A 13,424-nucleotide genomic window follows, 5' to 3' on the forward strand; every position below is an offset into this window, starting at 1 on the left:
TAACGTTCCTGGCGGAGACGCACGGCACTTGTAAAATGTACCACATTCATAAAAGGGAACCTGCCACGTGAAAAAATGCTAATAACCTGCAGATATGGGGTTAATCAGCATGTAAACAGCATTCTGAACCTGCCAGGCGCCCTGCTGCCAGGAAGAAATTAACTTCATTCCTCCCAGCAGCGTTTGGATTTTAGTCACAGGGGTGGCGGCACCGGCACAGATTCAATCACCAATTTGTGTGTAGAGAGTGGCGACTGTAACCGCGCCCCCGGTACTGACTGACAGCCAGGTCTAATGCAAAGTCTGCTGTCAGTCAGGGCCGGGGGTGAGGTAACAGCTGCTGCTCTCTACACACAGAGCGATGACTGAACCCCTGCCGGCACCGCCCCATGACAGAAGCCCGAGCGCTGCCAGGGTGAATAAGGTTCATTTCCTCCAAGCAGCGGGGCTCAGAGTGCAGGCGCTCGGCAGGTTCAGAATGCTGTTTACATGCTGATTAAGCCAGGATTATTATTAAAGTTTATGGATTTTATTTTAAAATGGCACAAGCTTCAATAATAATAGAAAATGTATATCCACTACGGTTTCAACAAGTAAACTAATAAAGCGATGTGAATACCTGCGCAGCGCAGAATCTGCTCCAGACTCTTCATTGATGAGCTCAGCCTCACTCTGAGCGATCCTCATGGCGAGCTCGCGATCTCTGCGCTCTTGTTCGAAAATAGTTTGTTGCTGGGACTCCTCCTCCCGTTCTCGGGCCAGCTGCATCTCCACCTCGACCTGCATGTCAGTTAATATAACAATTATGATACAATGTTGTACTGTAGCATCAAGAAAAAAAAAAGAAGAAACATCAGTGTGGTGCAGAGTACCGCCATCCCTGAGAAAGTGTAGGCAACCAGTGCACTCTGTGCATGACAACAAAATGAACACAATCTGGATTGCTTATGCCCTTGCCAATACAAGAACAGCACTGCTGTTTTAATCAAGACATAGCCCGCAGCAAAAAGTGACATCTGTATTACGCTCCTCAGACAAAAACGCGGGATCCTGAGAATTAACTATTGTGCGCCAACAGTTTTTTTTCAAATACTTTTGTATGCTAAAGAGATAGTATTTGTTCTCATACAAAAAAGTCTACACAGTGAAGTTATTGCTACTTGCCTGTAGAGAAGCCGAAACTTTGATAAAAAATAATGGATAAGTAAAGTAGTACAAAAACAGTGCCACACCATTCCACAGGTTGTGTGCGGTACTGTATCTCATCCATAAGTCAAATGGAGAAGAACCACAATAGAAACATATCCCATGAACAAGTGCTTTGCCATTTATGTAAGAAAGCAGTTTTATTTTGTGCATTCTAATAAGGTAAATGTCTCTTGACAATTAAAGGGAATCCATCAGCAGGTTTTTGCTACCTCATCTGAAAGCAGCATGATTTAGGAAAAAAGATCCTGAATCCAACGATGTATCACTTTGATTACTGGGTGCAGCCGTTATAATACAATCAGAGTTCTTAGATTTAGTATGAAGCAAAGCTGAGAAAGCTAACCCCGCCCACACCAGGCTCACCATATACAATGTCCATAGACTGTGAGGTGTTTATGGTCGGACAAGTGCTCAAGCACCAGCTAGACAGGACAATGATAATGTCCTGGTGATAAAACCTTCGCTGTAAGTAAATAACAGCATACAGCTTGCTAAGAAGTGCATTTGAACAGCAAGGTGGCTTGTTGTTGAAGGGAACTAGAGGAAAAAAAAAAATATATAAATCTTCAGCATAGCGAGTGTGAGCGAGCTGAGTGTGACCTGAGCGTAAGTGTGGACGGCGGTAAGTGTGACTTGTGATTCAGTGAGGAGGTATTTGGAAGGCCTTTAAGTCTACGTTCACATTTGCGGTCTGCGCCGCAGCGTCGCCGCATGCGTCATGCGCCCCTATATTTAACATGGGGGCGCATGGACATGCGTCGCACTTGCGTTTTGCGCCGCATGCGTCCCTGCGGCGCCCGCGTCCGGGCGCAGAGGACGCAGCAACTTGCATTTTTGCTGCGTCCAAAATCAATCAAAAAAAGGACGCATGCGGCGCAAAACGCAGCGTTGTGCATGCGTTTTGCTGCGTTTTTGTTTGCGTTGTGCGTGGCGGCGCCGACGCTGCGGCGCACAACGCAAATGTGAACGTAGCCTAACAAATACCTGTGTGAATTTGTGTGAGTTGCTGAATTGGGAGTAGCTATATTCACAAGGGGTTAACTTAGGGTGGGCGGTTATAATCAAGGGTTTATAAGGGGCAGCTGTTTGGGGCTCAAGTCCTTTTTGGACTTTTTTTGGAAACAAAAAAAAAAAAATCTATAAATCTTCAGCATAGCGAGTGTGAGCGAGCTGAGTGTGACCTGAGCGTAAGTGTGGACGGCGGTAAGTGTGACTTGTGATTCGTTTCTGTGGTGCAATCCCCATTAGGAAATGTGCTCCACAATTGTTAATGCCATCCAGTGCACATCTTGCCACATGTATGCAGTCCTTGATCAGCCGGTCGAGGGTGCATACTGCTGTGCGAGATGTGAGCATGTTGTGCATTTGGAATCCCAGATTTTGGATCTAAATGTGCAGCTGGCAACACTGAGATCCATAGACAATATGGAGAGGAGTCTTCTGCTCACAGAGCAGACGCTCAATGGGATAGATGAGGAGGGGGATGGTAGGATGGAGCTGCAGGACAGTGTGGCAGTTAGCTGGGTGACAGATAGAAGGCGGGGTAGAGGGAAGAGTGCCAGGGAGGCTAGTCCTGATCTGGCACACCCCAATAAGTTCGCTAAGTTGGCAGATGAGGGGGGTGCCAGTACAGGGGTAGCACTGCTGCAGCCAGGCATGTCCTCTGAAAGCCGGAGGAGTGACTGCTCCAGTAAGAAGGGAAATAGGAGAGCAGGGCAGGCCAGACAGGTGCTGGTAGTGGGGGACTCAATTATTAGGAGAACAGATAGGGCAATCTGTCACAAAGACAGGGATCGTCGAACGGTGTGCTGCCTACCTGGCGCTCGAGTCCGACACATCGCTGATCGGGTGGACAGATTACTGGGAGGGGCTGGTGAGGACCCAGCGGTCATGGTGCACATTGGCACAAATGACAAAGTTAGAGGTAGGTGGAAGGTCCTTAAAGATGATTTCAGGGAATTAGGCTGCAAGCTGTAAGCAAGGACCTCCAACGTGGTATTTTCCGAAATACTGCCTGTACCACGTGCCACGCCAGAGAGGCAACGGAAGATTAGGGAGGTTAATAAGTGGCTCAAGAATTGGTGTAGGAAGGAGGGGTTTGGGTTCCTGCAGAACTGGGCCGACTTCTCAGTTGGCTACAAGCTCTACGCTAGGGACGGGCTGCACCTCAATGGGGAAGGTGCAGCTGTGCTGGGGGAGAAAATGGCTAGAAGGTTGGAGGAGTGTTTAAACTAGGGACTGGGGGGGAGGGTATTCATTTTATAGGAGGGGAAGATAGTGCAGATAGAGACCTGGGTACAAATAAGGAAGTTGGGGGTGGCGGTGGCATGGGGGTGGGGTTAGAACAGCTAATAATTTAAGAAAGAATAGAGGTACAGAGAGGAACATCAAGTGCATGTATACTAATGCCAGAAGCCTCGCCAACAAAATGGACGAATTAGAACTAATGTTGTTGGAACATAATTATGACATGGTGGGAATATCTGAGACGTGGCTGGATGAGAGCCATGACTGGGCTGTTAACTTGCAGGGCTATAGCCTGTTCAGAAATGACCGAACAGATAAGCGAGGGGGAGGGGTGTGTCTGTATATAAAATCCACCTTAAAACCCATCCTGCGTGATAATATAGGTGAATCTAATGAAAATGTAGAGTCCCTGTGGGTGGAGATAAGGGGAGGGGGAAAAAATAATAAATTACTGATAGGGGTTTGTTATAAATCTCCAAAAATAATGGAAGCAATGGAGAATATCCTCGTAAAGCAAATAGATGAAGCTGCGACTCAAGGAGAAGTCATTATTATGGGGGACTTCAACTACCCTGAAATAGATTGGGGAACAGAAACCTGCAGTTCCAGTAAAGGTAATTGGTTTTTGACAACTATGAGAGACAATTACCTTTCACAACTGGTTCAGGACCCAACAAGGAGGGGGGCACTGCTAGACCTAATATTAACCAACAGGCCAGACCGCATATCAAATATAAGGGTTGGGGGTCACTTGGGGAATAGTGATCACAAAATAATAAGTTTTCAGGTCTCCTTTAATAAGATGTGTAGTAGAGGGGTGACAAGGACACTAAACTTCAGGAGGGCAAATTTCCAACGGATGAGAGAGGATCTTGGTGCAATTAACTGGGACTATATCCTGAGACATAAAAGTACACAAAGAAAATGGGAGACGTTTATTAGCATCATGGATAGGACCTGTGCACAGTATATACCGTATGGGAATAAACATACTAGAAATAGGAGGAAACCAATATGGCTAAATAGAGCTGTAAGGGGCGCAATAAGTGACAAAAAGAAAGCATTTAGAGAATTAAAGGAAGTAGGTAGTGATGAGGCATTAAATAAATATAGAAAATTAAATAAATTCTGTAAAAAGCAAATCAAGGTAGCAAAGATTGAGACAGAGAGACTCATTGCCAGAGAGAGCAAAAATAACCCCAAAATATTCTTTAACTACATAAATAGTAAGAAACTAAAAAATGATAGTGTTGGCCCCCTTAAAAATAGTCTGGGTGAAATGAGGATGAGGAAAAAGCCAATATGCTAAATGACTTTTTTTCATCAGTATTTACAAAAGAAAATCCCATGGCAGCCAATATGACTAGTGATAAAAATTCCCCATTAAATGTCACCTGCTTAACCCAGCAGGAAGTACGGCGGCGTCTAAAAATCACTAAAATTGACAAATCTCCGGGCCCGGATGGGATACACCCCCGAGTACTGCAGGAATTAAGTACAATCATTGATAGACCATTATTTTTAATCTTTAAAGAGTCCATAATAACAGGGTCTGTACCACAGGACTGGCGTATAGCAAATGTGGTGCCAATATTTAAAAAGGGGACAAAAACTGAACTCAGAAATTATAGGCCAGTAAGCTTAACCTCTACTGTGGGTAAAATCCTGGAGGGCATTCTAAGGGATGCTATGCTGGAGTATCTGAAGAGGAATAACCTCATGACCCAGTATCAGCACGGGTTTACTAGGGACCGTTCATGTCAGACTAATTTGATCAGCTTCTATGAAGAGGTAAGTTCCGGACTGGACCAAGGGAGCCCAGTGGATGTAGTGTATATGGACTTTTCAAAAGCTTTTGATACGGTGCCACACAAAAGGTTGATACATAAAATGAGAATAATGGGGATAGGGGAAAATATGTGCAAGTGGGTTGAGAGCTGGCTCAGGGATAGGAAACAAAGGGTGGTTATTAATGGAGCACACTCGGACTGGGTCGCGGTTAGCAGTGGGGTACCACAGGGGTCAGTATTGGGCCCTCTTCTTTTTAACATATTTATTAATTACCTTGTAGGGGGCATTCAGAGTAGAATTTCAATATTTGCAGATGACACTAAACTCTGCAGGGTAATCAAGACAGAGGAGGACAATTTTGTATTACAGGATGATTTATGTAAACTAGATGAGCTTTAATGGGGATAAATGTAAGGTCATGCACTTGGGTAGAAGTAATAAGATGTATAACCATGTGCTTAATTCTAAAACTCTGGGTAAAACGGTCAATGAAAGGACCTGGGTGTATGGGTGGATGACAAACTCATATTCAGTGGCCAGTGTCAGGCAGCTGCTACAAAGGCAAATAAAATAATGGGATGCATTAAAAGAGGCATAGATGCTCATGAGGAGAACATAATTTTACCTCTATACAAGTCACTAGTGCGACCACACTTAGAATACTGTGCACAGTTCTGGTCTCCGGTGTATAAGAAAGACATAGCTGAACTAGAGCGGGTGCAGAGAAGAGCGACCAAGGTTATTAGAGGACTGGGGGGTCTGCAATACCAAGATAGGTTATTACACTTGGGGCTATTTAGTTTGGAAAAAACGAAGGCTAAGGGGTGATCTTATGTTAATGTATAAATATATGAGGGGACAGTACAAAGACCTTTCTGATGATCTTTTTAATCATAGACCGGTGACAGGGACAAGGGGGCATCCTCTACGTCTGGAGGAAAAAAGGTTTAAGCATAATAATAGACGCGGGTTCTTTACTGTAAGAGCAGTGAGACTATGGAACTCTCTGCCGTATGATGTTGTAATGAGTGATTCATTACTTAAATTTAAGAGGGGACTGGATGCCTTTCTGGAAAAGTATAATGTTACAGGGTATATACACTAGATTCCTTGATAGGGCGTTGATCCAGGGAACTAGTCTGATTGCCGTATGTGGGGTCGGGAAGGAATTTTTTTCCCCATGGTGGAGTTACTCTTACCACATGGGGTTTTTTTGCCTTCCCCCTGGATCAACATGTTTGGGCATGCTAGGCTATGGGTTGAACTAGATGGACTTAAAGTCTTCCTTCAACCTTAATAACTATGTAACTATGTAAGTGACACATCGTTGAATTCAGTGCTTGAACCCCTACATCATGTAATCCTCAGATTACATAGCAAAAACCTGATGACAGATTCCCTTTAAAGAGGCATTCCCATCCAGTGATTTTTTTCTCTGGACATATCATAAATGTCTAAAATAGGAATGTACATAGATTTTTAACTAGATTTTTGAAGATCCTTTCAAAAAATGGTTATTATCCATAGTATCCGCCACTGAAGAATCTAAACAGAACGTAAGCATCACACACAGTCTACTGGGTTGAAAATCTTTTTTTAAGACCTCAACTGAAATTCCACTTTAAATTTAGCCTTGCAGTACGGATTGCTAAAATGGATGATATGTGTTGTGAGCGTAAATAAGAAAAAAAAAAAGTCAGGTCTGCAATTTAGCCTTCAATATCTGTAATAGAATCCTTAAGATACTAATCAGATATATTTACTTGGAATGGTAACAGAATGCAAACTCAAACTGGGAAGGATATTCCTCCTTTCATATACAGTTTAAAGGAACAATGAGCCGTGAAACCACCTAAACAACTGCGCATCATTTCATTGTACACATTCCTGATTAATGTAACCCATCGTCCTTCTCAAACACCTAACATTGTAACATTTCACAATTGATAATTCTCCCAAGGTTACACCTTAAAAAAAGATTATTGTGGCAACTCCAGTAACAAAATTAATGAAGACGTTGTATACCTAATGAACCCTTGTCAATGATGGAAGGAGGTAAATAAGAGAAGGCAACCACCAAAGCACGACTAATGAATTCCTCCATGTTAGAGCACACAGAGCATTAAATCAGGGTGGTGCTGCTGAATGACAATGCCTGACTTCAGCGGACCGTCCATGCGGCCACCGCACTGACAGCCTAGTTGCCAGTGGAAATTAACTTTATTCCTTCTGGCAGCCTCGGGATTTCAGTCATAGAGAAGTGGCTTCAGTCACTGCTCGGTACACAGTGAGTGGTGGCTGTAACCATGCCCAGGCACCGACTGAGAGCCAGCTCTGTACTGCTGCACTGCTGAGCCAGCTGTGAGAGTCAGTACCGGGGCATGGTTACAGCCGCCACTCACAGTGTACTGAGCGGTGACTGGAGCCGCACCTCTAGGACTGAAATCCTAAGCCTGTCTGGAGGAATAAATGTAATTTCCATCCAAGTAGCTGAGCTGGCCATCCTGCCTTATCTAACAGTATTAGCGTAACTAACAGGCTGTAAGCCGACAGGGTGAGCTACACGTATTAGTGTGACTGGCACCTTATACAAGCCTTCACCCCGCCTGGATGATAGGTGCATGAGTGCTTGTTCACCAGTATTTTCCATCTGTGCTGCCTTCGCCTTACATCACTTGGCCTTTCTTGTAAATTCTGCAGTATATTGGTGTTGTAACCTGATACTGATAAGTATGTCCTCTTTTTCTATGATACATCTGGATATGAGGTATTTTTCAGTGAATGAGTGTTGAGGCCCACAAGACTGTAAGAACGCTCAATGCAGGTTTCGAACATTCAGATATTGGCTAAAATATCAACTAATCTATGCGTGTCTGGCACATAGGTGTAAAGCCCCCGTCACACTAAGGCTACGTTCACATTTGCGTTTTGCGCCGCATGCGTCCTTTTTTCTATTGATTTTGGACGCAGCAAAAATGCAACTTGCTGCGTCCTCTGCGCCCGGACGTGTGTGCCGCAGTGAGGCATGCGGCGCAAAACGCAAGTGCACCGCATGTCCATGCGCCCCCATGTTAAATATAGGGGCGCATGACGCATGCGGCGCCGCTGCGGCGCTCGACGCTGCGGCGCGGACCGCAAATGTGAACGTAGCCTCAGCGAGGTCGCTAGCGAGATCGCTGCTGAGTCACAAATTTTGTGACGCAACAGCGACCTCAGTAGCGATCTCGCTATGTTTGACACGTAGCAGCGACCAGGCGCCTGCTGTGAGATCGCTGGTCGTGTCGGAATGGCCTGGACCTTTTTTTGATCATTGAGGTCCCGCTGACATCGCTGAATCGGTGTGTGTGACACGGATTCAGCGATGTCTTCACTGGTAACCAGGGTAAACATCGGGTTACTAAGCGCAGAGCCGCGCTTAGTAACCCGATGTTTACCCTGGTTACCATCGTAAATGTAAAAAAAAACAAACACTACATACTCACATTCCGGTGTCCGTCAGGTCCCTCGCCGTCTGCTTCCCGCACTGACTGACTGCCGGACGTAAAGTGAAAGCAGAGCACAGCGGTGACGTCACTGCTCTGCTGTTAGGGCCGGCGCTCAGTCAGTGCAGGAAGCGGACGCCAGGGGACGCGAAGGTGAGTATGTACTGTTTGTTTTTTTACATTTTACACTGGTAACCAGGGTAAACATCGGGTTACTAAGCGCGGCCCTGCGCTTAGCAACCCGATGTTTACCCTGGTTACCCGGGGACCTCGGCATCGTTGGTTGCTGGAGAGCTGTCTGTGTGACAGCTCCCCAGCGACCAAACAGCGACGCTGCAGCGATCGGCATCGTTGTCTGTATCGCTGCAGCGTCGCTAAGTGTGACGGGGCCTTAACACTAAGCAGCCACCCTACTCATTAAAGACAGACATGGTCGCGTCTATTCATCAGTATTTTGCACAGGTGCCTTCAGCCTCATAAAGGGTTGTGGCTAGATGTTGTTTTTAAGCCTGTCCTTACATCAGTGAGTTTAGTTTTTTTTAGATGATAAAACATGATTGAAAATGAAAGGCACAGAATGGTTGTACACATTTGGAGGTCTACCAAACCAACCAACAATATCATCTGTACATTAACAGCCTGATCTAGGGGTGCAAGTTTATGATTAAGATGGCCGTTGGCCTGAATAGAGGTTCCACCAATGGCTATGGCTTGGAGAAACTGTATAAAGGGGTTGTCTGGCCATGGCTACAAGTTTTTATGTGACTGCAGACTTGTGAATCCTCACATCGGGTGACCTGAGTGAGTTGAGGAATCTATGCTGCCAGGAGTGGGCAGTCATATGACTACAAGTATGCAATTTTAATAATTCCGGCCACATTCCAACTAGACATGTCCGGCTTCGCTCAATACACTTGCATTGTATGAGGCTGTGCATGTCTTGTTGGCAGGTGACCACATGTACGAAGATAACATAATTGGGGTAACACGCCTGCCAATGTCACCTCGTAGTGTGCAGTGCTCGCGATGTGAGGATTTACAAGTCTACAGTCACAGAGACGTGTAGCCAAGGCCGGATAACCCATTGAAGCAGTATTAATTTACTAATCAGTGAGGTGATCATGGCAGGAAGTAATCAAGCCAACAATGAGAAAGTAATTCCTGCCTGAAAGTCTGTCATGATCATTTCTTACAGGTTTAGGGAAAATGGTAAGAAATAATTTGCTTTCCAACAGAGGATCCCTGACCTATATAGAAATTAGAGAGCAATGAGTCAAGACCGAGTCCGTGATAGCTGAAGCTGGAAAGATTCCGTCAGCTACACTGCTCCTGACATCGGCAACGTAGTTACAGCAAATGAGAATATAATATGAGGGAACATAAGGACGAAAAGAAAGGTGAAGGAGAGAAATCGGAAAACTTCTACAAAATTTCTGCTCTGGCTTTGTTGTCAGGCAGAAATATGAAAGCCTTAAACAGCCACGATGATGACCACCCCAAGGGAACACAGCATGCACTGTCCAAGTAAATTGAGAGGAGGGAATTGAAGTCAGAATTTTTGGAAGACGGAATTTCAGAAGATTGGTAATCAGGCAAACATTTTTTTTTTTATAGATTGCTTAGATTTAATAATAATGTGAACAGTGACATAGTAGATCAGCAGTGTCTTGAAAGGGGATTAGAAAGATCCAATGTTGCTGGTTGATTTAGGAAACCGAATGGCTCCATTATATCTTTAATTTGCATACTATAGAGCAAAGGATGGAGCTCAGACTCAAAAACTACAGAATGATTTGAGGCACAATGAAATAAATAACTTATTGATCAAAATCCTCTCTCTTACTAAAGAACAATAACGCGACCGTCTTCGGAGCGTGTCTGGAGGAGGAATAGTAGTACGTGGGCTGGAGTGGGTCATACATGTGACACACCATATGACACAGCTGTCACTATAGGCCATGGGACACCATATGAATAAGAGGGTGAAGCGAAGCGAAGGACCAACAGAGAACAAAGTGAAACAAATGGTGGGAGACAAAGTCGAATTCACTCGGAATGAAGATAACTTATGTTGTATGATAATGGACATAACTCAAGATCCAAGCATTACATCATGGCATGGTGAAATGTGGCAACATACTAGGGCCATCTTTAATAAAGTTATTATAGAAAACCTTTGACTTTGTGACCTACTGTATATAACAAAGTACCAGTTGAAACAATGTTTCAATATCTGTTAGAAAACAATGCATTAATTTAAAGGCATGGAAATGGATAAAAAGTAGTGATGAGCGAGTATACTCGTTACTTGAGATTTCCCGAGCACTATCGGGGGTCCTCCGAGTATTTTTTAGTGCTCGGAGATTTAGTTTACCTCACCTCAGCTGAATGATTTACAGCTATTAGGCAGCATAAGTACATGTGGGGATTGCCTGGTTGCTAGGGAATCCCCACATGTAATCAAGCTGGCTAACAGATGTAAATCATTCAGCTGCGGAGCTGAAAACGAAATCTCCGAGCCCTAAAAAATACTCGGAGGACACCCAAGCGTGCTCGGGAAATCTCTAGTAACGAGTACATTTGCTCCTCACTAATAAAAATCCAAGATTTGTGGGGAAAAAAACATAGGATAGAATAGTTTAGACATTCGCATGTGGCTGACTACAGTGGTTCAGAAAGGGAGAATATGAATGTCCAATTCAATCAGTGTAAAGCCATTTTTAGGCACATCAGACACAGATAGAGTAAGACATGTGATATGGCCATAGCCCTTCACTGCAGGTAAAATCCAGAGAACTAATGGCAGAGAGGTAAATGGAAGAAGCAGAGGGAAAGCAAAGTAAAAAGAGAAGAAGAGAAGAAAGATGGATAGTGGAACTCAGCATAATTATGGAGAATATCTGAAAATCAGCGCTGAATTCAGGCCATTTCTGATAGTAACTAATTATCGCTTCTGCAAGTCACAACTTGGGATGACAAGTGGGAACAATAACTAAGCAATAATAACTAAAAACAGGAGAGGTTGTTTTAATAATGATGATGGGGAAAAGTGCAATAGGATGAGTATCCATCAAAGGTTAGACAACAGTTACCAAACATGACTGATGGGAGAGTAGTAATACAGCTCTACAAATGAGAACCGTTTTTCTACAAACCTGGATTCTCCTCTCTTCCTCTTCCCTCTTTTTACGGTCTTCTTCATCTTGTTTCCTTTTTGCTTCAATCTCAGCTTTTCTACAAAAAACATATAGACAAAATAATAAGTAATGGCACAAAGATTAGCAGCATAATATATAGAGTATTCTATATATAGAGTATTCTATAGAAGGCGTAACGACTGGGCCCATGAGGGACGGGGGCCCGCCGACGTCAATTTCACCTTAATGTGCATCCTCGGACGTACATTCAGGTGAAATATATTACAGCGCAGAGACTCACCGGCTCCTTGTGCTGCAATGTATGCCGCCAGCCAATCATAGGCCAGTAGCTGACGTCAGCTTGCTAGTGATGCTCAGTGCATGGCAGTGACGACATGCGCCACCTGTACTGGCACGCCGAGGTCAGCTGCTGGCGTCTGGGTAGGTTACAGAAGAGGACGCGTCTCGTGGGAGCAGAGGAAGGCCAGTAGAATTATTTACTCTTTATAAAAAGTGCTGGAAAAGGACTGAAATAGCCCAGGATGAGGGGCTTTATACCAAGATGAAGGCATTGTACCAGGATGGGGGGGCATTGTACCAGAAGGGGGACATTATAACAGAAAGGGGACATTAAAACAGGATGGGGACATTATAGCAGGATGGGGAACATTATAGAAGGATGGGGGATATTATACCAGGATGGTGGAAAATGTTATAGCTTGAGGCTCGGAGATTATTACAAGAAGGAGCCAGGATGGGGAACATTATAACATGACGGGTGAACACAGGTGTCTTTATAGGATATATGAAAAAGAAGAAAAAGAAGTATGTATAAAATAGTGATCACTTCAAAACATTTTTACTTTATTTAAACATTATCTATCTATATACATCTTTATAGGATCTACTTATGCCACTGTATAGAATTACAACTTTCTAAACAACATTCTGAATAAGGAATAACTCACAGTCTCCTCTCATTTTCCTCTTTTCTTCGCAGTTCTTCTTCTGCCTCGCGTCTTTTCCTTTCCCGCTCCATCTCCTCCTGAATACGGCGCAAGCGTTCTGCTTCCTCCTCCTGCTTCTTCTTCTTCTGTAAGGCTTCAAGGAGCTGGCCTGAGCTCTTCACAAGAGCATCATAATCTCTTTCAATTTGGTCTCGGGTCATTATGTTTTTCTAAGAAGTAATAAAAGAAAAAGAAAGACCAAAAAACAGTCAGACAATAAAGATTTATAACTTTAATATTAGTGCTTATGAACATTAATTGATAGAAACCTCATTACTACAGCAGGACCTCATCTATAATAGTTGGGTTAATGTACGATTAAAGATGACTTCATAATCTACAATCTGTTATCACTTAGGCAACACGTCAAATATTAAAGGGTCATTCCCAAGATCCTCTATGGATAGGGAATAAGTTCCCTAATGCTGAGGGTTCAATGGCTGGAACCCCTAGCGATCTTGAAGGCAGAGATCTGGAATCTGAGAACCAGGGTCTACAGAGTCCTATCTTTTATAAAGCGTTCGTGGTCTATGGGGAAATAGCAAACCACT

At 44.0% G+C, this 13,424-nt stretch overlaps 1 protein-coding gene across 8 annotated transcripts in view; it reads right to left on the bottom strand.

Annotated features, from left to right (window-relative positions):
- Nucleotides 1-13,424, bottom strand: part of MYO6 (myosin VI) — a 278,543-nt gene that overhangs the window by 39,668 nt on the left and 225,451 nt on the right. For all 8 annotated transcript variants that reach the window (XM_077289865.1, XM_077289864.1, XM_077289863.1 and 5 more), the window contains exons 26-28: nucleotides 12,835-13,043; nucleotides 11,885-11,963; nucleotides 620-780 (exon numbers count right to left, since the gene is read on the bottom strand). In XM_077289865.1, the coding sequence (XP_077145980.1) occupies nucleotides 620-780; nucleotides 11,885-11,963; nucleotides 12,835-13,043 (449 nt within the window). The remainder of the gene's footprint in view (nucleotides 1-619; nucleotides 781-11,884; nucleotides 11,964-12,834; nucleotides 13,044-13,424) is intronic.

Source organism: Ranitomeya variabilis, chromosome 2 (genome assembly GCF_051348905.1).
Source record: "Ranitomeya variabilis isolate aRanVar5 chromosome 2, aRanVar5.hap1, whole genome shotgun sequence".
Lineage (NCBI taxonomy): Eukaryota > Metazoa > Chordata > Amphibia > Anura > Dendrobatidae > Ranitomeya > Ranitomeya variabilis.